We start from the raw sequence: 27,887 nt of genomic DNA on the forward strand, positions 1-27,887 counted from the left end.
TATGTTCGATAGCATTTATTATGAAACATTTTTGAGTACACAATTTATTTTAATGAGAATGACTCAAAATTTCACTTTTAATAATAACTTATATTGTATGAATAGTGATCACTAATCACCAGATTCCATATCTGGTAGTATGCCTTCAATAATCTTTTTAACCTCAGGCTTCTTTAACTCCTTATTTACTGCATCCATCAAAGCAGTGTTCATCATTCTTAAAATATCTGGTTTAAAGTTGTCAAAGACACTTTTGCCAACTGCTGGAAGCATTCTTTGCAAAACTTCTGCAAATTTTCCTCCTCCAAGAAAATTTTCCAAGAATATATCCAATTTCTTCCAGGTCAAATCCAATTCCAGTTTTTGCATCAGCAAAGTTTTATTAACAAACTTGAGTTGTCCTACTCCACCTATTTCAGCCACAGTTAGATTTATCTTAAAATTTCCATCGCCTCGGAGTGGAAATATTTTCAAGAGCTTTCCGTCCAGATAGTACTTTCCCCATGAACTCACTTGAGGAAGTGTAAGATTCACTTCTAAAAAGAAGCTTTCGAGATCTGGATATATATGAGGAACTTGAAACGTAGATAAGTCTGTCACGGTTATCTGAAAACAAATAAAAGTTGAAATTGGTTTATGAACAAATTTCATGAATAATAGTATATTTCTCTGGACTTGAGGAGATTTACCAATATTTATGATTTTTCACCAATATGTGTTATAAAATTTCGTTTTATTGGACAATGATTCGATTACATTTCAAGAAAATGAGAAGAAATATATTAGATTTCAGTAAATTAAAATAAGGTAATTATAAAACTGGAAAATTCATGAAATTTTTTATGAAAATATTTAAATTTCAGCTTATGTATGCCTTCTCTATTGTCAAAACAATAATCGAAAGCTTCTTTTTATATTTCAGAAATTACTAGGTATTGACTACTTCCTTTATCTCATATTTTTATATTGATATTTATTTGCATGTGCATAAGAATATAGGAATTAATTACTGAACGGCTCCTTTATATAGCCACTTGTTCACAACGCACATTCTTTTATATTGAAGAACAAAATGGATTTTAACTTCTAATTTCATTCTATTATTCCGATTTATAATTTATTTCATATTATTTGAAAATAATGATTTTACGATCTGTTATATTATTTCAACTTTTTTCCTTTTATTTGAAACTGAGGACAAAAGTAACTAGTAAGAATACGAGAACTACTGTTGTAATTTTTTTATCATTCATATCAAAGGGTAAGGCAGAAATAACCTTCTCTAATAACATGACTCGTTTACGCATTTTTGTGATTCCTACGCACATTTTAATAATTTTTGCTCTCCATAACGCATAAGCTTCGTCTTTGTTTGTAAATTATTAATAGTTTTGAAAATGTGCAGCTTTAATATAGTTTGAATCATGCATATTGAGAAGGGGTTAGGATTCAAAATAATGGGTATCAGCAAAGAAAGCCACAAAATTATTTATGAAACAGAGGAAATGTTGAAGTACTTTCATTTACATTCATACAAGTAAGAGAGGGGAAGATACATCCAAGTAGGGAGGCATGAACATTTTCAGTTCGACATGGTCTTCATCTCGATCAAAGAGCTGGCAGCATGCATGTTTTCCTAGTTCTCTTCATGTGCAATGTGAATGCCAGGAATTTCTCTTAGAATGACCATCCCGAAGGCATATTACTACCTTATTCAAATAGTTTAGGCATGCTCTCCGCAATCGAATAAAAACAAATAAACCGCAAAAAGTTAGCCTTTAAGAAACAAATTCACATTAATTTAAAATTCTGCCAAAAAAATGCAATCTTAGTTTGGAATAGGTTTTTGAATAAAACTTTTATCAATTTTGAGGACAAAAGAAGCAGTTCCTTCTTCTTCAGAAGTAAAATGGGAGGAGCAGTAACCGTTTTTATACTGAAAGCAATCTTTTGAGGAAACTAGTAACGATACCTGAAAAAAAACTAAGATTTCAGAACTCTGGAAAGTGGTCGGATAGATTGGTTTGGAACTAATGTCATTGACTGAAGAAAATTAATTTTTGTGGAAATGGAAAGCTTCAAGAAAATGCATTTCACCAAATAAAGAAGCTTTAGGGATAATCTTTCAAAACTAAAGTTGAAATTGTGATTAACGTGTCCAACTGCAATTAGCTATCGAGGATCACGTTTGACGATAAACATTTACAAGATATGTTATAAATTCTACAAGAATTAAAGCCGGAGATGGGATCTCAAAGAATCGAACACAGACTTTTACTGACACATGAGAAAATTACTTGAATGTTGAAATACTGGACAATCTGAGCGATTTTTGAACTGAAAGAAGGATGGAATGGAATAACGGTAAGATTATTACGGTTATTTCTAATAGCGGAATGCCTTTTTGATGACGAAACGAAAAATTTTTCATAGGCCTTTATCAATAACTGAAGGGAAAAAAATCCTCTGTCAAGAGCAGCGAGTTGCTATTGTATCTGTTACTAATGACAGAGGATTCTTTGATTGAAATTTTCTTCCACAGTCGCTGATAATGCCTGATTACACTTGTTGGTAATGCCTTTAAAACATTTTTCTGTAGCCATTAAAAGAGCACATTAAAAATAGTCATTATAATCTTGCCATTACACGATTTCATTCTTCTATCAGTTATAAAATGGCTAGAATTCTTCAAGAGTTCAACTTTCATGTCAGCTTTCTAGTATATTACTAAAATTCGACGTTTCACTTTAAAGATTCCATCTCTGATTTTAATTCTTGTGAAATTTACGCCATATCTTATATATGTGGTATGTCATACGTCAGCCAGACTAAACGAGTTTTAAAATTTCGGGTCAACGTACAGGAATTTTACATTCGAAACGGAGAAATAAACAAATCTTCTAAAGTTAGTCATAGTCGGACACGTAATCACTGTTTTGACTTTGGTTTTGCAAAAATTATCCGTAAAGCTTCTTTAGCTCGAAGATGGATTTCTTTGAAATTTTTCAAATTAAAACATATCTTCTTTAATTAATGACATAAATTTTAATCCAGTCCTTCTGAAAGCTTTTAGAATTGTAAGTTTTTTATTCCTTACTATTTTCTTTGACATATAATGCTACTTTACTGTTTGCTTTACTTCTTCATTGCCTTCGATATTAAAATTTTTGTGACTTCTATCTCGCGAAACATTTTTTTCTTCCAAGGAAGAGGGAGCTGTGCCTCATAGCTCTCGAAATCGATAGCGTTTTATTCAAAATTTGAGGTTCAAAAATAAAATGCTTTTTATAGCAGTAAATTGTTTAGATCAAAGATAACAGTGTCTTGAACTGAATCTGTGCAGGTCGGTTTGAGCGACTAAATAAGCCATTCTTTCTTTGGCTAAAAATGTACTAAAGTTGTAAGGGACCGTGATAAAATATTCTAAATCATCCAGCTCACGTTAAAAGCAAAAAATGAAGGCATTGTTTACAAAACGATTTCTACCAGTGATGTGGGGGCCTCTCTGTTGATCTTTCTTAAACATCCATACATTGTGATACTAAAACAAATCTTTTGGATCAGATTTAATGAAAATTGAGACAAATTATTGACTATCCCATTACCATAATTGCTAAGTGAGCACTGCACCGCTGCAAGAAGATGCCTTTGTCCACCGATTTATATAAAACCTTCAGAGTTTCCACCATGAAATTGGCCCACCAGCGGCCGAGCGGTAAAGTCGCTGAACACTGGTAGTTCGGTCCGAGGTTCGAATCCCGCGAACGGGCTGGCTGCATGGGTGTTTTTGTGGTTTTCCCCATGTGTAACGTGTATACGAGCCAGTTCCCCTTAAAAAGTCCTCCACGAAGGCGTCCCTCCTCTTAGGCAGATAGCCCTAGTGTGCTTTGCCATAATTAAAATACACTTCACACTACACCACCATGAAATTGATTTAATATGTAAATATGTCTACTAACTAAGGGAAGGCAACGAGTTATAGAAACTATTGTATGGCATCAACACTTGAATTTGGAGATAGGGGAACAAGGAAAACTTCATTGAGTTCGATAAAATATCTCACTATAGCGCTGGAATTAAAAAATTAACTAATATACGACTGTACAATTTAATGTGTATAATTTACTTAAAAATTTGGATCTTCTTTTACAGTCGGGGATGATCAAATTAATCCGACCTTCCAAAGAGATCTGACGGGGATCAGAATGCACAAAATAATCAATGACGTACTATATTTCAGTTTGCTGAAAATGTTGAAACTAACTGTTACGTGAGATGTTTGCTTCAGGTAAAAATAAATTTAAATGTTTTTAAGTCAAGATTCCTGGTTGCAATATGGGTTGTACTTGGTATTACTTCCAGCTCTAATTTCATGGAATCAGCGGAAGTTTCAGGAAATTCCAAGCATAGCTGAATTTTTCCTTTTTCGTCTTCTCTCAACTTGAGTATCTGTTATTGCCTCCCTCCAAACCTAGCTGTCATAAACCGATTTGTATATGCTATGTATATACTGCCAGCCATTAAAACTCTAGCACCAGTAAGGCCATTAAGATTTCAGGTATGTTGGAAAACTAAATGAACTCCAAATCTGGCCACCATGAATTAGAATAATTCTTGCTCTATCGTTGCCAGAATTCATTTGCTACAGCCGCTGATAATCTGTACTGTGCAGAGTATGTGACTTCATAATCCAGATGTATTAAATAGAAAAAAATCCGATGCACGTACCGGGCAAGGCGAAACCTTAAACTTTATGTATCAAGGAAACGTTTGACTTTGTTCGATGAGTTTTCTCGCATTGTACTATTAGAAGGTAGTTCTATAGTACTTCTTAATTGGATAAAATTCTAAGCCTTAATACACTAAAAATGCAACGCTGGTTGATTAATTTGCCGGACATGCGTATGCGACCCGATCAACGGCCGTATTCAGTCGCAATTATGATGATTAATAAGGCAAGATTCCAACAAGCAGCTCCCGGAAGCGCCGTACGCGCATCCTTCATTGTGATATTACATGATAATGATGGACTTGTCTAACAAGGCTATGCCATATCATTCAGGCTTCTATGCACATTGTTGAAAGCTTCGCTATAGCAGCAGAAGCCTGTGCTGTACCATTAAAGTACAAAAACAATTTTCACAATGAGGAAATTCTGTGGGATCCTCAAGACGAAATCTTATCATGCATAGAGACACTTCTTGTCGTCATATAACGTATGGTGCTAGTTTCCTTGATGTCGTTCTACGTTCCACATAGGTGTTAATCACACAAGATGCTTGTCCTCTCAGGCACTGGGACATCAAGGTCCATCTAAGTGTGAATGTGCGTGTCGCTTCTTCCTTCCTTCCTAGACCAATTAATTCCGTATTCATATGATAGTCTGAGGACTTCAATTAACATGTGCAGCAGCTTTTCGGTGTAACAATCTTCAACTAAAGCACTCTATTATTCTCTCATAATCAAACTAGGGCACATGCTGCTGTACATTCCATCTTCTCGTTCGTGCTTACGCTACACGTTTAGTCAAACTGCGGCATTATGTTCAAGTTCCACTAATTATTTTTATTTAATTTACATCTTTTCTTTTGCTTCATTTCGCCACGAGGTTTGCTCATTCCAAAATTTATGTAGATTTCAGTAGCGAGCAGTTCTATTGGAAAGTTAGGAAAAGAGCTCGTAACTCGTATGAGAGGTTTGGCGTTAACGCTGCCTGCTTGTCACGGAAATGCTCTCCTGACGAGTAACCGTTGTTTCCCGTCAGACTCAGAGTCGTATGATAGATTTTGCTTGGTAAGTTTACAAATTCTGAGTAACTGTAGCCTCTGGTTAGCATGAATCAGACATTGTAATTAGAAACAGTGTAGCAAGAGTTTCCAGCCAAGTCAAGGTGCCTGATATTTCTGTGTTGTATCACTTTCGTTTAACCCTCATAAGTAGTCTGATAGAATAAATTTTTAATTTAGGGAGGATTTATTCAATTTATTTAACAATTAATTTATGTTTAAGCAGCCTTTACTATCGCCCTTGCTTTCAACTCAGACTTTCTTGACAGAATGTAAGTGATTTAGCACGCATGTTCAAATGAAGTAGAAAGGGAAGGTTATGGAAGTAGAAATCAGACCACGTTGTTATCGTTCTTTACCAGGGATTAGATTTCTGTGGCGTTGAGCGCTTCTTGCCATTAGGCTTGTTTGCGTCGACTTTCAACTTGGCCATAATTGGGCAATTGGGCCGTAATTAACCTGTGAAGCCGTTAGGCTAACTTAATTTAATTTTAAGTTATTACTTATCTTTTGAGTTAAGCCAAAAGTGTTGGCTTTTGTAAGTAAGAATTGGTGCCATCTGTGAACTTTCATTTCAATCAATTAAGGTTCTTTATACCCTTCTTATGACTTTGCCCTACTTCAAGGCTTAGGGATAATTTCCTAAACAGTCTTCTAACGTCGAACTTATTTTAGGATAACAAACCACAAAGCACGTTATAGTTCATTTGTGTCTGTTTGTATGAAGAAGATGAATAATTCTAGTGTTGAAAATTAACCCACAGAATACGCGTAGTACTAGTTAGACTCACAAAGTAAGCTAGCTGAGTTAAGCTCCAGCTAAGTATTACAAAACAAGCAATGAGGAAACAACGATAACATTAAGGAAAATTGCTCTTTTCCGTATTGTTATTAGCTTTGTTCTAGGTGGCGCTGTAGGTGTCCTTTATTTTCCTGTGCTCTACATTGCTAATCATTTTCCTGCTCTACCTGTTAGAAAAATTACATGTTGATCGGCTGCTTCCTTCATGATATAGCAGTTTTAAAGGCCAGCAGTGTACGAGCGAGTTTCAAAACGCTACAGCATGGTTAACAAGTATGGCACCAGAGCATTCTTCATAATTTAGATTCAAGAATCAGCCCCAGAAGCTATGGGTGGTATTCTAAAAATATCATATAGTGCAACACTGAAAATTAATGGTGTGACGACAGATCTTGGGCAGCACGTATATAAAACAACTTCGATACCAGAGAATTAATTATTTACTCTGACTTCAATATAGAACTGACTAAACAATTTCTCATTCATCTACGGACTTCCTCTCTCATTACAATCTTCAAACTCTGATATAAAACTTGCTTTGCATTTTATTAAAAGCATACTTAGAGTCTACGAAAGTTGCGACTGAAATCCATTATAAATAAAACCTTCGTAAATATAAATAATAAAACATAAAAGAGCACTGGTGGTACTTCTTCGCGGAAGAAATCCAAACTTTCCGCAGTGTATCAAGTTAAAATTTACCAGTGTCTAGCTTAGACTAAACTTTTTTTATCTTTAAAATAATTTCCCAGAGGAAGCGATGATAAAAATGGGTTTGCTAGTTCTGACAGTTTCTATCATCTTTATTTGCATTTAAAGAGAGATGATTGTCGTCTGCTTCCATTAGTTAGTTACGAAACCATAGTCACCGATAACATTAAAAATATTCAAAATTTCTGAAACAAAATTGCTTTTTCAAGCAGATGCTTTTGCCATTAAGCTTCTTCCATTATAATTTTTACTTGATTAACATTGGTAATTTCTTGAGTGACTTCCACGAAAATTTAAAAAAAAAAAAAAAAAACCTTGTAATAGATTCCTTCATATGGTGTCACTTCAGACAACGAAAGGGCACACACATAGAAACTGCCTGGTGTCACGAGAAGGTCCACTATTTCCACAGATAATAGAAATCTTCCTTTAGTAAAAACCAAAATTAATACTATTAGCTCTGCTTTTATAACATATCATGAACTGAATTTTTATATTTAAACTTCGGAAGAAACAACGTGACCATCTTTATGAGACTTAGCACTAGATGTCTGAAGTAAGTGGCTTTTGTGGATGGTATCGAAATTTTCCTACAGTACACAAAAAGTGAAAGCACCCCAGATTCTCCACAGCATATACTGCGGTGCACAGGCACCAAATTCTAAATATCTGCTTCAAACGTACCCCAAATGCTCTTAAGTTAACTCTGTACAGATGTTACAGTGTACCACCTACGCAATGGGATAAATACTACCATACTAAGCAAATTAAGGGACTAAAACATTTTTTAAAGTATAATATCCCATGGAGAGGAATTATATAGCTCAGAAAAAGTTATTATTATCCCCAAAAACAAAGTGAGGCATTTGTTATAATCATGGATGTCAAAGGAATTTTGCAGTTTGCCCTGAAATTCCTTTCTGATATGTTTGAGGTATAGTTGCTAGACTAGATTTTAGGAGACCTCATTTATATGCAAATTTGTTTTATCTGTTAACTTACGTATTTGTCCAACTGAATCAGGAATATAACTAATTTTAAAATTAAATTATCCCTTATTGACATAAAGGTTTTCATAAGAAGCAGTGCTATAAGTGAAAAAAATTATCAATGAATGCCAGTTATTCTTTTTGCACCAGTTATTCTGTTTGCCACTGTTCTTTTTGCCACCAGTTATTTGTCACTATCCACTATTGCACATCAGAGTATATTCTTATATTTTAATAATAAAAAATAAAACTTTACGCAAATTTTTACAATTTTCATGAAATTAAAATTTGAATTTTAAAAATAATATTTTTTATTGTAACATTTCAAATTCGATCATGAATTATTTCTTAAAACAGAATAATTATACTACAGAAAAATTTAGACTCTAAATTGGCGTTCATTTCACGTTTTGTGAACTACAATATTTAAATCAGTAGTAAACCTTGAATCCTTTCAGATGAACATGCGTTGATTTCAAAACGTATGAAACTTGATAAAGAATATAATGAAATTATTACTAACATTAATATTTACATCAACCCTCTGATTAAATTTAGATTGGAGAAAGATATGGTACAAAGAAATATTTCTATATTGAATAACTGAAAAATAGTACCTGATTAATGATACCTTTTAATGATTGTAAATAATATATTAATCAGGGTTGGAACATTTTACAAGGAAGAATAATATTCACATATTATGCGACGTTTGTCTTAAAGATGCTTGACTTCACTTTTCTGAAACTTTACTCAAACAATGAAATATCTTGAACTGAATTAATTATAGTACTTAGTACGGTGTAATGTTCTGCACTGTTCTTTGTAACTTACCTATTGAATAGCCTGTTCCATTATATTAAGGATAAATAGCTGTATCCGTAATACTTAAGGAAGTTTATATACTTTTGTCCTCTGGCCAGAGTTTGTCTTGTATGTATGAGTCATGATTATAGAAGGCTTGAAAATTCTAACTTCTCGACAATGACTCGACGGTTCTAATAGATGGTAGATTTGTTTTCAACTGAATCAGTAATCATCGTATATCTGTTTATCAGGATGATTTACTGCTTTCGCATCAAGCTTTCGTATCTTGCTTAATTGCATACTTCCTCTATCCATCAGTACATCAATATAGTATACTGTAAAGAAAAAACTGTTAACATTTCCCATTATGTGCATACTACAGTTCTCTCTGCATTGAACAGTTCTCTCTGCACTGCATTTTTCTATGAATTTCAGAGGATTTTAATGTTTTTTACTCCCCAAAAAAAGGAAATTATTTCTTTCATTATGCGATATTTACATTCAATGGATACATACATGGAACGCAAGCAGTTTGCAAATAGCGCAATATATTCTACGTCGTTAATATTTTTCGAGATACTGAATCTGGGTGCAAAGGTGGTTTTTAAAATCATACTTAAACGCTCTTAATTATGGACAGCGGAGAAATTTTTTTTATTTCGTTGCTTACGCTAAGTCATATGTACTTTACTTTTCAATTTTATGCTCTGAAAGAACAATTTAAATTTAGAATAGGCACATGTTAAAAATATAACAAGCGTAATCAATACACATGCTAACTTAACCTATGTTTTCAGCAAGTAACTGCTGAATTTACAGTGTCGAATAGAATTGCTTTAAGAGAATGTACTGCATAACATTATTATTTCTTACCTCCTTAATTTTTAATGTCATAGTTGCGAGATTTTCATGGACGTTTATGTCTAGATTTTGCAAATGCAGGGGATCTAGAACCGGCATATTGATAGATGGAATCCCGGATTTCATCTGCTCTCGAAAGTTTTCAAGTGCTTCTCTCAAATATTTTTCCAAATCCGGATCTGGTTGTACGTGTAGGCTGTTTTCTGCAGATGATACAAAAAATATTGATTGTAATGATTTCAAGTCTTAGTTCAAAATAAAAAAAGAAAGAAACGAAAAGAAAATCTTTTAATGATAATTTATTTTCATGGATTCCTGCTACCAACTAATCCCCTTGGGCTCATTTTGTACAATGCATAAAATTAAAGGAAATTTAGAAATTCACTTTTACTTGTTAAGTACTAAAAAAATTCTTCATTTCTATAGAAATTTTATCACAGACATATCATATTACTTACGTATCGGAGATTTTGACAGTAAAAATTTATATAGGACATGCATGCGTGACTACAAATAAACTGTGATACTTTCATTATCTTGGACATCAATAGTTTGTTAATTATATTATCATCCTGAACCCTTATGCAGGTAATATATTTACACAGAATAACTTATATCTCGAATTTAGCCAGTTAGGATTAAAACCAAATTTTCTAGGCTCGTAAATATGAATTCCTGGAGCAGATGGGTTGGCTAAATCTTGACATCCTGAAGACATTACGAACATATTCAAAAGTACTGGGATCTGGAAATGTTGGAGCTACAGACCATTGTAAAGTTTTGCTTCGATTACAGAACTTTACCAGTGTACCTGTGGCCAGTTGCAGAATTTCTTTTGTAAAATCTATAGACCATTGAGGCTATCTATCATAATTTATTCTCAGATAAGTAAACTGTTGCCGTGACAACTGAGCCTTTCACAGGCATTCTGTGCATTTATTTCATGCATTTATTTTAAAATGTTTCGATATTTTTTTTTCTTCTGAATAAGAGACTTTGTAAGTGTCCTTGGAATCGGCATACTTTTATATAAATGTACGTAAATTTAGGTTTTTTTTTTTTTTTTTTTTTTTTTTTTTTTTTTTTTTTTTGTTTGTTGTTGCTAATTTCATACATTTTACATAACGTGCATTTCTTCCATACACTGTGATGTTCTGTGAAATGATTTAACCTCTGAAGGCATTCAGCAGCACCTATTACCAGTCATTCGTCCCAACTGACATTCGTTTTAATGACATTCCTGAGCTATAATACACAATATTCTCCTTTATGTAACTTTGCTTTTACGAAAGATTCATGGTCTTCTCAGACCTAGGGAAGCGAAACCAACAAGGAAGTTTCGAGAAATGCGTTGCTTCCGGAACTAATTCAAACGGCATGTTCCTCCCCGCAATTGCTTTCAACGATCTATTTTGCTCACTTACTCACAATATTTTATAATGTGCTGAAGAAAAGATTGTACAGGAAGCCCTGTTTCGTCTAAGTCAATAATCAGAGGAAGCTTCTGTGTCTGTATAATTATACTCTTAGAAAGTCTTCCGTAATACTCCTGGAAGGAATGTGGTTCTTGGAAAAGTTTTTACCGCGTTTCGCATCCTTAGATCTGATAAGGTTTTTACACTAGTGCATTTTTAATAAATGGAAGAAATCCGACCACGATTATACATGTTACCTTAAGAGATCGTATCAAAATTACGAACATTAAGGTTTGATTGACATAGAACTTGCAGATTTAGGGAAGTTTTGAAGCATTTTTTCAACTACTTAGGACAAACTGTGAGATGGCGAAAATGCGTTTGGTGTTAGTTGTGAATAGTATTTGGTGTGCTGTGAATAGTTTGGAACAGCATTCTAAACTACTCACATGCACAGAGGAGAGTATTAACGTGGGTTTCCTCTTTTGGAATACGCAGATACAGGAATTCAGACGCAATGAAGATAAGATATTAATCAATGATTTTTCATTTTTCTCCTTATGTCCTAGTCTCCTTTATCCTTCCCAGTCTGAATATCCGACGACTACATTTAATGCATTCGAAGAATCACACTGCGCTTCCTAGTTTTAGAAAATGCGCTACATTGTCCATGGAATTAAATTATACATATTTATACTATATATATTAAATAGGTTGTATATTTAACATAACATTCTTCCGTTTCGTTTCATTTAGATTTTAAATTTATTTGGTATTCTCAGAAGCTTTCCTAGAGACCTGGAAACACTCTATTTTTTTAATAATATATGCTTGCTTTTTCGTTTTACGCCATTTCAGTTTATGAAAGCTTTCAATAAACACTATGTTCACGCAAAGGGGAAAAATTGTATTTGGCAGTATGTAAATCTTTACTAATTCATAAACTTACATAGAGCGAGACTATATATTAGTAGGGTTTTGTAACTTACTCATTTTTTATTTATTTGCATAATTTACAAGCTAATAGAAGCGCAGGTATATATTTTCTCTTGGGGTACTGCCTTATAATAAATAATACGTGTGCGCATGAACTTGTATACTTAAATAGTGTAGAGGCTTACTTTGACTGAGAGAGGCTTACTTTGACTGAGTTTTTCATCCAAAACTATGCTTGAATTAGCATTTCTTAAATTTTCCTTTAACTTTGTGCACCAAGATATATTCAAATAATTCTTCAGAAGAAATGAATATATATTCATTGACACGTGAAATAAATTTTTAATGAGCTATCCGTGAATTTTTCTCATATTTTGCAATCTTAATCTTCTTATGTTTTGCTGATTTTACTTGATTTTTATATATTACTAGATGTCCAAATAAATTTTTTTTTCCATAAAAAGTGAGATTTCATTTCAAGTGCTTTATTGTTTGCTAATAAAATTGATTAGTTCTGAGGAGGGACTTTTGGAATATTTAATGCAGCTTCAAAATTTCAACTTTGGCAGTTAATCAGAATTTTATATTAGTTATATCACTTTTATTACTTAATATCATAAATTGATTTCTTGATACTTATTTAATTTTCGACTTCATAACCAAGCAAGTGCTGAAGGGTTCGTAAAGGAGGAGATAGGTATTTTTAATTGTTTTAAGTTAAATGGTTCTGCATTACAATTTTATAAAATATTTGATGTAACTAATGTAGTCTACTGTTAATCATGAAATATTTAATAAAACTAACGAAATCCGCTATCATTCAGAGCGCTTTTATTATTTAGTACTATACTAATGCTTTGAGAGCCACCCAGTTCTTGCTTCATGAAGTTAAAAGGCCATTGCAATATCAGAAATCAACTTAAATGTTTGCTAGCTTACTATTAGGAAGTCTAGAGCAAAAGAAAATGTGATAGCTATTAAACAAACACTACGAAGCTAAAGCATTTTAATACTAATAAATGATCATTTTTATAATTATTCAATTCTTTCTACTCTGCAATACACGCATTTTTTCATTCTTACAGAATTTGAAATCTGTAGTTAAAACTTACATAGCGGCTTAGTAAAATTAAAAAAAAAAAAAAAAAAAGTTTAATATTTTCCGTGCTTAGTTTGCACATTAGTCTGGTAAAATATTTTATCAATGATTTTCATGCATAGGCTTTGGGGTTAATTGTTATTTAATTATACTCTATTTTATCTAATTTTCGAATATCGTAATAATTTAATACTAGGTATCACTGATAAAAAGTCAGTAACTCAAGTAAACTCACGCCACTCAAAGGTGATACTGCGTATTTAAGACAATACCTAGAAAGCAAAGATAACTTTAAATTAGTAAGTATTCAGGAACCTTACTGAATACTTGCTAATTTAAGGAACTTTATTGAATACTTGCTAATTTCAGGAACCTTACTGAATACTTGCTGTGTGATCTCATTTGATGTATCATCGGCATTTAACCTTCTCTGACGGCCGGCCTTACTCCAACAGCTAATTTATCTAAAATGTCCAAAACACACTTCCAACCTTATCAAAAGTTACCTCAACAATAAGAAAGTAATTTATGAAAGAGATGAAGGGAATAATTATAACAAAGGAGCACTGCAGGGCTCATTCGTAAGTCTTATTCTATGGAACAACGCCTATCGCCAACACGGATTTAAGCATAGTGTTTGAAGACAACGCTCAGATTCAAGCACATGCAGATGATTTAATCCTAATCATAAGTAGAGGCGATAAGACGACCATAGAGCGAAAACCCCACAATGCCCGAGATAAAAATACAGCAGGGAGTGAAAAAATGTAAACTAAAATTTAGCGCAGAGAAGACCAAAATGATAGTCTTTCCAAAAGGTAACAAATTGGTAAAAACCCTCCAAGAACCAAATGGCAAGATATATCACTCCGATGCCAGGGCACATTTAAATACCTCGCTTTCCTGCTGAAAAAAATTCACATGGGAGCCGCATATTGCAGAAATCAAGATTAAAATTAGTACAATTTTAAACCGTTTAAACAGGATTAAAAGGATGCCTACTGAAATAACTTTACCTTCGAGGGATGGAAAGTGTGATTTTATATGATTTTCCAATTTTGATGAAGAATATAGTTCGAATTAATCAAAACCTTCTACAGATCCGGAGAACCGTCCTCTTGAAAATAACAAAATCGTTCTACACCACATACGCAGGAAGCGTACAAAGTCTCGCAGGAGTAATCTCGCTCGACCTTAAGGCTCTAGCGGATAAGAACCTATTTAGAATCACTCGTTATCAAGACGAAGTCAAAATAAATGGGGACATCATAATTCCTAATCATTGCTTAAAACCAAGGCATATAACATCCAGCCGCAGCTCAGGATTTCCCTTGGCATAGATGCCTACAGAGCGAGCAAGGTCTAGAACTTTTCACAGATGATTTGAAGATCATCGAGAAGGTAGGAGTAGTCTTTGTCATCTTTCATTACAGCAGATATTATTTCGAAGTACTTCCGGTTGATTGACACAGCTTTTGTATTTCAAACAGAATCCTCAGCAATCAGACGGGTGGCTCTTTGGGCTAGACAGTCAAACTTTTCCAATATCTCGATCATCTTGGCCAGCATGAGTGTTCTGAAAAGTCTTAACAAGAAAGGCAACAACATCTTTGCGCTCAAGAACATCCTTTCCACATGGAACCCGGGCATCACACTCTCACTTGATTAGGGAGCACGCCAAGGCACAAAGGGTAACGAACTTGTAGATAGCCTTGCTAAAATAAGGCGGCTAAAATAAGCCGCCAGAAACACGTCAGTCAATGTAGAGATCCAACTTGCAGAAGAGGTTGCCAAGCACAGGATCCACCAATACACTATAGGGCTCTGGCAAGACAGATCCTCCCCCCTACATCATCTTCCCAGGCGTTTCAACATCTAGGCTCAAGATAGACTTCTTCCTGATGGTAGAGATCAGCCTACCTCAACCACGGCAGATTTCCAGCCTACCTCGACCACTTTCTATAACAAGATGTCAGGTGCTAATGCAGATAGCATTCTTCAGATGCAGACGCTAAGGAATATATCCTGGACAGTAACCAGACAAAGATATTGCGCGACAAACACTTCCCGATTAACTACAGAACCACAGAGCTGCCAGTTCTATACTATAATGATTACTATTGTCACAAAGGGATGAAAGAAATCATGAAAAGTGTAAAAGTCCAAACGGGACATCATAATAAGACCGTAATAGAAAGTCTAAGTCTACAGATGATGTTCAACGGGCTGCAAATCCACTGTAAATATTGTATACATTGTATCGCGTTTATGTTTATTTCTTTCTTTTTGTAATATTGTTTAAAAAAGGAAATATCCACACAAAACTAGATTATTGGCACAACGACCTGAGTGTTTTGTCATATCTGTAGTGCCAATGGCGAAGCAGGTCATGGATAATTTTTATATATAGTTTTCTAATCAAATATAGATTAACACTGGTAATAATTTAAGTATTGTTCAAAATAAGTTTAAGATTTGGCATTTTGTGCGTATGGTTGGTAGTAATTTGTTTCTTATTAACACTACACTTCGAGTTTATATTTGTGTCTGTCTGGAGGAATTCCACTCATAGATGTATGCAAAACAAATACATAAATATGCGTTAAAATAAAATATTATAAAGAGAGAGAAAGATGTAAATGCATATGTGAAAAGAAACCCAAATCTAATTTACCTCTGGAAGAAGAAAAATCTTCTGTAACGCTGTTTTGTCAACTCTCTTTACACTGCACTGAGAATTCCATCATAGAATATTTTCTTTGAGCATAAGGCAGCAGTTTTATGATTATTATTGATTACATTCATAATATAAGGTTCCCAAAACAGTTCTTGTCGTTTAAACAGTTATAAAATACTTTCTAAAACATATTATTTAGTGCTTTTAAAAATTTTCTTATATTTTAGCTATTAGAAAAGGAAAAGTTATGTAACAGTATTTAGCTTAATGTGAATTATTATGACAAATTTTCTTGCGAAGAGGTTACGCTCTTCATTTTTAAGCTACTGAAATTTGCTTGAGAGTAACGACTTTGGCATACTGAGAGTATTTTAAAGTAGAGAAAAAAATACGAGACCTAAAAACTGTGCTGAAATATACAAAAATATTTTGAAACTGTGGGTAAAAATTTGGATGTTTATCTAATTTTTAACTCATAAGGTATTTTCTCCCTCCTTTCCATGCCTTCGGCGTATAATTGGAAGCATGCTCGATGCGTAATTAAGATGTCCAGTGTTTGAGTTCCGGCGAGGGCATTGTACATTTTCACGTCTCCTGCTTCAAAAACTTCTAACCTTTTAGTTCGGGCGCTACAATTGGCGCCCGAACTAAAAGGTGGTGGACGATTATTCGTAATTGCTAGGAGTTGCCGATTGGAGTCTCCTAATCCCCAGTCGCTCTTTTAAAGCGGGAGTGAGAAAATACCTTGATGCATACCTTCGAAATTCGATGCATACTCGACGCGTGTGCGAAAGATCCAGAGTTCCAGTCCCAGCGAGGGCACTGCATATATTTCACACCACTTTCTTCAATAAAACGTAATGACTCTGCAATCTATTTTAATCTAATTTACATAATTGACTGCATGCAACGGTTTTAAAGCCTTTTTGTGAATAAATCATCTTATTTTAAATTTATTCAAATTTATCTCTTTTATTTGCTTTTAAACCGTCTTTTGATTATGAGCTCCAATCCTTAATCTGTCACTAAATGACAATATTCGCATTAAAAAACAGTTTTTGATAGCATTAGCTATATAAAGCTTAATATCGCTGGAATGAAAACAGCCACATTTTAGGAGACTGGAAGAGACTTTTTTTTCTGCAAAAATATGTAGTTTTAAGCAAAACTATATACGGAAAAACTTTCTTATAAAATCACCTCATGTAGGGTCACAATTTTAAAGACCCAGCAAAATGATAATTTCAAGGATTTCAGCTGAATTAGAGTTAAATTTATTGCACGCAGTCTCGGATCGGAAATATCTATATCATTTACATCGTTCCAAACAGAGACATCATTATGAAAAGTCCATTAAAATACCGCTATTAAAATTTTAGTAATTTTCCTTACCTTATTGTAAGCTGTTGTTTTTATGTAACTTTTTTTTTTTTTTTTTTTTTTTGTATACTATTTCTTACCTTATTGTATACTATTTCTTACCTTATTTTAGGCTGTTATTATCGTTGTTTGTTAATCTCTACTAGCACGATCCATCTGGTCCACTCGTTTGCAGAACAGGAGACATGAGGGATAGAGGTGATAAAATGATGAAGCATGATTTGAAAAACGGTCTTAGAAAATAGTTGTAGAGACATTATGTTAATTGGAGGAAGGCAAGATGAAAAATTAGCAACCGCCTTCGCCGGGAATCGAACCGCGGACCTCTGGGTACTGGCCCAGCGTGCAGAACCACTTCACTACAAAGGCACGTCAGGAAGGTGGGAGAAATACCTCATATAGTCTATAACTGATGGAAAGAACACGGAATTCAGCACACTCTATATGGTATTTTCTCCCTCCTTTCTCCATGCCTTCGTGGTGTAACGGTGGCACACTCAGCGCGTATTCAAGAGGTCCAGGTTCGGATCCCTGGGAGGACAGTGCGCATTTTTTCACGTCTTCCTGCTTCAAAATAACCTAATGATACAACAGTGGTTCCCGAACTAAAGGGTGTGGATGATGACTCTTCACCACCAGGATTTGGTTACTAAGTCCTCTAGTCCCCAGTCGCCTTTTAAAAGTAGGAGTATATAAGGTATTTTCTATCTCCTTTCTGCATGATTTCGTAGAGTAACGCTGGCACACTTGCCGCGTATTCGAGAGGTCCGGGTTCGGATCAAGGCGAAGGCACTGCACATTTTTCATGTCTTTCTTCAAAATAACCTGATGACACTTCAACTCTACAGTGACAACTGACAACACTCCTCTCTCTCTGTGTTGGCGGGACATCTTCGAAACAGATTTTCAGCCCCTTGAGAAATTTTTCTGAATAAGTATCTTTGAAAGAGCTATTGAGAATGAATTAGAATGTGTTAAGACAATATTTTTCAAGCATGTAATTCTGACTGCATTATTTCATAAGAGGATTTATAGTCAATAAATGGTAAGAAGTGTTTGACGTAAAGATTGAGCTTATATCTCAATGAAAAAGCGATAGCTAACCTGAAAAACCAACAATTTTACGCACTGTAACAGGAGATTTTAAGATTATATCCCATGCTACTGAGGAAAATTTCAAAATTGTTTATAATTTTATAAACTTGCTAAATTTTTGAAATTTAATGTAATATAATCACGTATTATGATCTCTTCATATAGTGACATCAAAGAATTTTTGAGTTAACGCAAATTTCTCTACTATATTGTACATAAATGAAAGTAAGTAAATAATTTGTGAATGGAAATACTAATTATTTAAGTTTTAATTATACTAAATTCATAAAGTGATGCATTGAAATTAAAAGTACGAACCGAATGTATGTATTTATCTTGAAACTTTGTTTTAATTCACGATGCAATTGAACATCTTTATTATTGCATGGTTGCTTGGCCATCCTTCTCATTATTTCGCCCCAACGTTTGCTCAAGGGCAAGTGTTTAGGGAGGATCTTATAATGAGATTTGGTTACATACATTTTAGCCTAACTTACATTGCATTTAATTGCAGGGAGACATAGATCACAAAGTTACATAAAATATATTAGCACATAAAAGTAAGAGATAATATTGTTACAAGACATTCGCTAAACTATATTATTAACTGTTACGTTTATTCTTAAGTTTAATTTGCCCATTACTCGAGAAGGCAAAGGCAGATTACAAAATCTCATTAGCTGAAACATTTTCGTTGGTAACGTATGAATTTTTCAGTTAAGTAACAAATAACAATGAGAGTATGGGGAATCAATGAAAATAATATACCGCTGTAAAATTATGCAAACAGCCATCCATAAATTATGCAGTCCGTACCAAAATTGTGTTGTAATGGATTTGGGTGGATTCATGGACCGTAGGCTCGTTTCCATCATGTTCCATAAATGTTTTAAGGGGAAATATTCAGAGGACTGTGAGAACCAAGTCATGGTAATTCAATTATTCAAATCCTGGTATACAGATCACTGGAACATTTTAAATTAAGTTTCGAAAGAAGGTTTTTAAAATTAATTTTTGAATAAATGCTTAAAATGTTTCACAGAATTGAATTTCGCCACGTTAGGTTTTTTTATAAAATAGATGATAAGTAAGGACTGATTAAAAATTGTCATTAATATCATTAATTACTCGTAATGTGAAACGGTGCAGAAAAGTAAAAATTTTAAAGTATCTTTATTACTTTGTTCGAATAGCTGTCACAAGAATTCTTGAAATGTTTCTAGTTTTCCTAAGGTTTGGTTTAGTTTATTTGATTATAGCAAAGCACTCGAGAGAATCTACCTGCAGGAGGAGAGGAAGGAATGGTCTTCATAGAGGATTTTATAAGGCAAGCTGGCTTGTATACACGTTACACAGGGGGAAACCACGACAATGCTCATACAGCCAGCCCGTTCGCGGGATTTGAACTGCAGACCGAACTATCTGTATTCAGAGAGTTTATCTCTCAGCCGCTTGTAGGCCATTTTTTAAGGATTTGAAATGTATAGAAATTTATTCTTTAATGTGTATATATTATATTCATACATATAATGCCTCAAATAATTTTTGTTGAGATTTAAATGGACAGACTAAATTTTTTTAAACATCTGTTTAGTGAAATCACTACTAGACGATGATAAATTTTATTCATATTATTCATGACGCTTTACGAAGTTCTTAGAGAAATTTAAGTTTTTAAGTAATTCGATGCTATTTAAAATTCATTGCTTTTAACAGCTCTACACTTTATTTCCATGTTTGTTAATCCTTTGACTATTGCGCTTTCGATAATTCCAACGGCGATGTCCTGCGTATAAAAAGAGTTTGTTAAGAGATTAATAATATTTTTTACATTATTAATAATCCTTGTTTCAAAATTACAATGCTATTATCACGGTTAATAATGATATCACGTTAAGATAAAATTCTTATTCCAGCAGGATATCGAGATTTTCTTGCTGTTTGTTTAATACCAATTATTACTGCCGTCTAAACTGATTTATGTTCATAAATTATTAATCAAAGGTACTTACTGTCTGGTACAGAAACTGCAAAACTACGGATGACCAGAAGAAGGAAAACTACAGTTGCTGACAGCATTTTTAAAAGATTCTTCTCCTGCAAAAATAATATCTCATGTATAGCGTAGCTAATATTTCTTGCAAATCCAAATGAGACATGAAGAAACGTTTCGTTCTACTTATGATAACACAATCTTAAGAGGATTATGTTTATAATTTTATCCAACAGTTTGCAACATCAATTAATTTATGCATTTCTTTCTTTTTTACATATGTATCGCCTCAAGAATGATGAAACTAGCGAGCTATTCTAAGACGATAGTAGAATAAATATAGAACACTAAGATGAAAGGAAAAAGAATGGAGCGAAAATGTAATTAGTGAATCTTATTTTGAAATCAATCCACGGTATCTAATTTTTATTCTGCTATAAAGCTCTTTTAAGTGAGTTAGAAATCTTTGAATTATTACTGATGTGTTTGAACATTTTAACCCAAAAAAGTAAATTTTTATTATTGTATACAACGGCATATTAATAAATTCCCTTACTTTTTTAATCTTATTCTTTTCGAAGGAGAAAATGCGAGATGAGTTTCTTTAACTCTTCATTAGGAATGGCTTTGCTTGTCTCTGAAAGGAGTAATTTGTTTTATTCCATTCATTACAACTTCAAGCTGAAGACAGCTTGTTAAACAAATTTTGTTCAAAGCTTTCTTTTTCTTTCCCTTTTTTGATTTAAGGCTTATGTATTTACAGTTTGATTAAAATGCTTTCTACGTTTTATGAACAGAAAGAAGAAATTGCTCGAGTAAAATTTCGGAACTAATAGATTATTAAATTGCTTCATGTTGGGGGGGAGAGCATGAAAAGAAATCCCAGCTTGTTATTTTCTAAATCAATCTTAGTGAACTCAATACTTGTTTGAATACGAAGTAATTCTGCAGTACTTGTCATTTGATTTTCTTTATATTTTTTTATCTCTTTTCTATTTATCCGCAGATAGCGGTTCAGTTCTGGATTCTTTACTTTACTGTCGCTTACACAATATTTTAGAATGTTTTGTTGCAAAACTTCGAGGTTTAAATGCGTTGCAATTATTAGTGTTTGTTACACATCAGTAACACTGAAGAATTACTACTTTTCGAGGTAAACTGAAACTAACAAATCAACACACGTTTTGACATATGCATGTATTTGCTCCGTGTCGTATATTTTTATGTCAAAAATAAAATTTATTTATTAAATTAATCAAACTCTCTCAGCATGAGCTAGCAATCTGAACAGAAACTTTTTCATTTCTTTTTACTTTTACTTCGACTGCTTTCAGCTTATGGCATCAAATGCCTTTTTCATGCCCACGGCTATATATGACGTTTTAAAATGATTCTACAACTAAATACATTTTTAACAGATAAAATTAAACGCTTCAAATGCGGCAGAAAGGGAACTTTAAACAAAGTAGTACATTGGAAATGATTTTAATTTCAGGTACTCGCGTCATGTACGTGAAGTAACAAGGTAACTACACTCGCGAGCGAAATTAAGATAATTTACAAATTATGTTTATTTTTACCAAACGTTTTGAACCAGAGGTACTAATTATGCTGCGCTAAGAATTATGCAAATATTCAGAGTCGAATACTTAAGCGTACACATGCATGTCTGCAGAGCTGTGATTGTGAAGGGGATACAAGCACAACGAGGGACTTTCAGCGATTTGCGGGCTGGTACTCTTTCACGACATTGCTTATGCTTCTTATGCTTCTCGCAAGAGTCGGATAAATTTGATAATGCATCGGGTAAAATGAGTAACCACGAACGCGCGGATCATGGAATGAGATGGAGCAGTTGTAGACTGGGCCAGTCACAAGCGTAGGTGGCTGCAGAGTTTAATGTAACGTCCAGTGTTGTCTGCAATTTGTGGAAACAGTTTCAGACCTGGGAAAGTTAGACCAAGTTCCACAACGACGAATGAGGATCGCTATTTCGCACTTTCAGGCGTGGTGAGACAGAACTACTACAGCTTCGCAGCTTTAACGTGAGCTTTACGCTGCCATTAGAACCCGAGTTTCACTGTCTACAATTTCTCGCAGACTTCTTGATATAGAGCTGTATGACAGAAGACTCGCTGCTTTCGTCCCGCTCACTGCAGCATACATGAAAACGCGTTTAGCATGATTTAGACAACATGCTGTTTGGACCAGACTTCAGTGGAGCACACTGCTTTTTACTAATGAGCCGAGACTTAATCTAGACACTGATTCTAGGCGTACTAGTATCCGAAGAGATCCTGGAATATTATACCATTCTTCCCTCATCAAGAAAACTGCTCATTACGGGGGTTGAGGTGTAATAGTTTGGTCAAGCATTATGCTAGACGGGAGCTCACCCCCGAATGTGTTCGACAGAGGCTTTCTTACTGCTATGAAATATAGAGATATAGAGAGGAAATATCAGAGTATGTGTTCAACTGTTCGGGAACGCAGTTGGTCCTAGGCTCTTGTTCAAGGACGACAACGCTCATCTACGATTACCTGAAAAGTGACGATACTCGCCGCATGGATTGGCTAGCCAGATCTCTTGATCGTAACCCTATACAGCATGTCTGAGACGCTATTGGGAGAACAATTTCATCTCGCAATACCCTCTCCCGGGACTGAAAACACCCTTAATGCAGGAGTTTTGTCGACTGCCACAGGAACTCCTCAGCTACCTCTTGTACATCATATCGTCGCGCTGCGCGACCTTTCTGGCTGTGAGAGGGAACCATCACAGTGTGGATTTAGGACATTCCTGCACTATGAGCTTTACTGATAATTATGCGTGTGAGAGGAAACCATCACAGTGAGAGGGAACCATCACAGTGTGGATTTAGGACATTCCTGCACTATGAGCTTTACTGATAATTATGCGTACATAAAATGACTTTAGAATGATGCATGTCTTTCTCTACTGTAAATTATAATTTATATGAAATTTTATTTAAATCTGTTAGTTAGTTTTCAGAAATGTGACATAATATGGAAAGTCTCTTAATTTTGTACACTAGTGCAGTCAGAAGCAGAATTACCATTTTGGATGAGGAAGCCGTTAACTCAAGCTGCTAACTAAGTTTTATTTGAACGAGAGCTCTGTTTGTGTTTTGGGATACTGTACACTAAAAATCTAGTGAGTTCTTGAGCAAAGTTTGATCTTATTTCGAAAGTTTTGGAGAGCCTTCACACGGAAAAGCATGTTTCTAGGATTCTTGATTGTCAGGACATCTGTGGATTGAGCTAGGTAGTGACCTGGGTACTTTATAGAAAACGTCTACTCATGTTAGCAGTGCATGGGGAGGTGTTATAATGCTAGGAAATACCATTTTAATGCCGGGAACCTGAGGTAATGAAACGGAAGCAGTACATCGTCAACACATCAACATTCAGTCATTATAGTTGTGATTCAGATCATCGGCTATTTATGTTAATGCCACACCAAATCATAACTTGTCAATGATAACTTCCAAAGAATCGAGATGAACGTCGAACAGAATTCTGTGCCATTCGTCACCATAGCTAACGGAGGTGAGACTGCACTGCTAAGCAGTCACTTCAATGATTTGAAATTAATGGCATCATAGAGTCTTTATGTTCCAACCTTCTAACCACTGCCTGAAACTTCAACTGACAGTTATAGTATGCCGTTGAATTTCCGCCCCAATAAGACGCAGAATCCAACTAATTGTATTTAGGTACATTATTAAGCCTCCAGTAATTACATTTATTTGACAAAAATACTGTGGATGGTTGATTTCTGTAATAATTTTTGCCTCTAAATCTTTATTCTGACACACGCATCGACAAAACAGAATAAAATAAATCAAATAAAAACAAAAAACTTAATTATATATATATTTACTAAAAAATATTGATTATATTAACTCCTAATATTAATTTTAGTAGAAAAGGAGTGAACCCATAGCTAGGAAGTTTTGCTTCCTTTTAATTTAATTTCTTTTTCCAATTGAAATTTTGTTATTCATGATTTACTTCAAGTCCCCGTAAAACATTTTTAACAATTTACATTCAAGTTACTTTAAAACAATTTTTGGAATTAAACTTCCTACCTATGGGTTCACTCTTTTTAGATACATCTACTAAAATTAATATTAGGAGATAATATAATCAATATTTCTTTAGTAAATAAATTATTATCATCTTACTTTGCAGCTATTGTGCAAGTATTAGAATAACTTTTTTTCGAACTTAGAGAATTTAAGATCATACAACATATATATATACATATATATATATTTCTGGGGCATAGAAAAGGAACTTTATGATGTAGGAGAAAAATTCAGTTTGAAAGGCTTTAGATTACAGTCTAACATGCAACAAAATAATTTACCTTTAAAAATTTCGAAACATATTGAAAAATTATTTCTGTTTTAACACCTGAAGCAATTATAAGCTTAACTATAACTATAGCTGCATTACGTTAAAGATTGTTAAATTGCTTAAGTTCACGCCGGGAAATAATGTTATGAATCTTACTTCACGGCACCAATGTTATATAGAAGAAAGTTTCGACACCAAGGTTAAATAGCTTTACTTCAGGGTACCATGTTATATCTGAAATTCCTATATGTTAAATGTTAAATATGAAACTACTTGCCGTGAAAGGTAGTGATCGTATAGTGAAACGTGTACAGCATTTTTGCGTTGTGAAAAAAAATGCATTCCGGGACCGCGCCGTGAGAGGATCGAAAACATAAAACATATACAAGATATAAAGGAAAAGTTCATATTAAATATATAAAGAAAACATGCTGTAAGAGGTTCCAGATTAAATATCAGTTTATTCAATTACATCACAATAAGAAAAATCTTAACCTCATCTGAGAGTCTTTTCATTTAAATTCATAAAAAAACTTAAGGTTTGTCTGGTAATTTAAAAAAAGGAAAGGGAAACAATTTAAGGCCTGAGAGTTAAATTTTAGATTCGACGTTGTTTTACTGCTAAGGACGTTTTTGAAAAGCTTGCCTAAAGTTCAAACACACCAAAAAAAAAAAAAAAAAAAAAACTTATCTTGAGGGGACATCTTGAAGTGGACCGGGCTCATCTTTACTCGTTCTAAAAGGGTCGGCACCAATTCCCACTGTCGAACAGAAACAGGAGCACTGCTGCCCAGGACGGCTATCCGCTTGGTCCTGAAAGTCCTATGTCAACACGCAGGTAACTCGTTCAAATTTCGCCTCTTTACCAGCACGCCGCAATGAAGAGGGTTTTCAGCCTCAGGTCAGAAACGTTGTTTCTAGGCAATTACGGCTCGCCTGTTCTTACTCATCCCAAGAGCAAGCTTCACGAGTAACGTCCCAAGTAAGTTCCACCCGCCAGTCAGTAAGAGAGAGAATCCAACTCGAATTTCCTTCAAGCCAGTTTTCAAGAGCAACGTCCACAAGTTCAGCAAACCCGAAAGTCAGCGAGTCCAAGAGTGAGTGCGTCAAAAAGTCGCCTCTTAACCCAAAACGCGGCCGGGGAGCATATTTGCCGCTCCCCGCCGGAAAACATCTCTCGTAGTCAATTACATTTATCTCCTTCAAGCCAGTTCTCAAGAGCAACGTCCACTAGTCCAGCCAGCCCAAAAATCAGTGAGACCGAGAGTGAGTCTCGCCTCTTAACCAAACGCGGCCGGGGAGCATATTTGCCGCTCCCCGCCGGAAAACATCTCTCTTCGTAATTACATTTTGTCCAGCAAGCCCGTAAGTCCAGCAAGCCCGAAAATCAGCGAGTCAGTCAGAGCGTGAGCCAAAAAGTGAATCCAGAGTAAGTGTGTATCCAACTCGAATTTCCTTCGTCTCCTTCCCAAAACGGGCTCCCACTATGGCTTCACTTATCGCCCCCTTAATTATGGCAAAATCTTCGTTTTCAACTCCAGAATGCGGAAATAAGGGTGATCGCGCATGCGCGCCCTTCTTCACTTAGCCAACAACCGGACCCTCAATCGCCAAAAACCTGAATGACTTACATTGAAAGACAAGTAGCAACCTTTGACCTTTCCGTCACGTACTTTCCTCTCTTAAGGTCAACTAACAATGAAAATTCTTTCTCGAACATTCTAAAGGACAAGGCGCGCGAAATCATGACTTGGCAAAAATTGCCTCCCTTTCCCTGCTTCTTTCACAATGAATAAAAGTTTGTACAAGATTTGCAAATAGAGGAAAATAAATAATATTCATTTAAACTAAATAATATTTCCAGAAGCATCTGTTTTTCCCCAAAATTAAAGCCTTAAAATAAATAATTCATAATCAAATAAAAATTAAGATTTCCATAAATCATAAAATCATTCACCTAATTTTTTATAACGCTATCAGATAATTTCTCTACATAACAAGATTAGAATTCAGGATATAGAGCAAAATATGATGTACCTGAAATGAGCTGTTTAAAATAGCAATATCTAATAGTAAAATATAAAAGAAAAAGAAAGAAAGAAAGAAAATAAATTTGTTGGAATATTATTCCACTGTTAATTAATGCCACGTAGAAAGTTTTCCCTTCATTTAATAAAGAAAAGAAAAATTATCCAATATGTAGATATGCACTTTTTCCATTAGATCACTTCTACACGAGCCCTTTTTCTGAAATAAAGTTGAAACCAGGCACAACGGTGACGGAAGTATGGTGGTTGCTTCATAGAAAAAACTAGAAGAGGAGCCAACTTAGCTTAGAAAAGTTATAAATTTATTTTTTAAAAAATGATAAATCTCATCTTTCAACTATGAAATACAGATGCAGCGCTTTAAATCATCATAAATAAAGTTAAAAAAATTTATTAACCCTTTGCACTCCAGCTTAGTTTTATGTAATGCAGCTAGGGAACAAATATTTCATTTTATTGCAGCAACCATATTTTTTATATTATATATCCGGATGGCGGTAGATTCGTAGTGTCAATTTAAGAACTGAATAAAATAATATAAGCTTGCAGTCAATGAAAAATTTGATCACATGATATTTTTTCGTAAAAATATAGAACATTTAATTTTTTTATATGTTCCGTCTGCGGAGGAAATTCCAGTTAATAAATTAATCATCATCTTTCTAAGTATTTTTATAAGGAAAACCTAGTTCTGTGATATGCAGAAATGATCCCAAAACATTTCCAATAAAATTATTTTTCTTACAATTTACGAAAGAATAAAATTAAGTAAACAGTTAACAAAAGCGTATTTTCAACTAACCAAATTAAGAAATTAGATTTGTTACTTACGTGTGACGATGTCTGTTTATGACAACTATGTGTGTGACTAGACTTACAACTGTTATCGATTGGTAATGCACAAT

General features: G+C 34.2%; 1 protein-coding gene across 1 annotated transcript; it reads right to left on the reverse strand.

The window, feature by feature from the left end:
- On the reverse strand, positions 1-27,887 carry LOC118183288 (uncharacterized). The gene is made up of 4 exons (XM_035352765.2): positions 27,814-27,887; positions 20,571-20,655; positions 9,969-10,159; positions 1-606 (listed from the first exon to the last, which is right to left on the reverse strand). The coding sequence occupies exons 2-4, from the start codon at positions 20,635-20,637 to the stop codon at positions 112-114; spliced, it is 753 nt and encodes a 250-aa protein (XP_035208656.1). The 5' UTR covers positions 20,638-20,655; positions 27,814-27,887; the 3' UTR covers positions 1-111.

This window comes from Stegodyphus dumicola, chromosome X2 (assembly GCF_044657685.1).
Source record: "Stegodyphus dumicola isolate Sdum_Otavi_A_Nest chromosome X2, ASM4465768v1".
NCBI lineage: Eukaryota > Metazoa > Arthropoda > Arachnida > Araneae > Eresidae > Stegodyphus > Stegodyphus dumicola.

What these genes read in the sequence shown, in the direction of transcription:
- LOC118183288 (XM_035352765.2), bottom strand. Translation starts at nt 20,637, where the DNA reads ATGCTGTCAGCAACTGTAGTTTTCCTTCTTCTGGTCATCCGTAGTTTT. An exon ending in TGCAGTTTCTGTACCAGACA is followed by an intron (nt 10,160 to 20,570) that starts GTAAGTACCTTT and finishes TATCATCTGCAG; the next exon opens with AAAACAGCCTACACGTACAA. An exon ending in TGACATTAAAAATTAAGGAG is followed by an intron (nt 607 to 9,968) that starts GTAAGAAATAAT and finishes ATTTGTTTTCAG; the next exon opens with ATAACCGTGACAGACTTATC.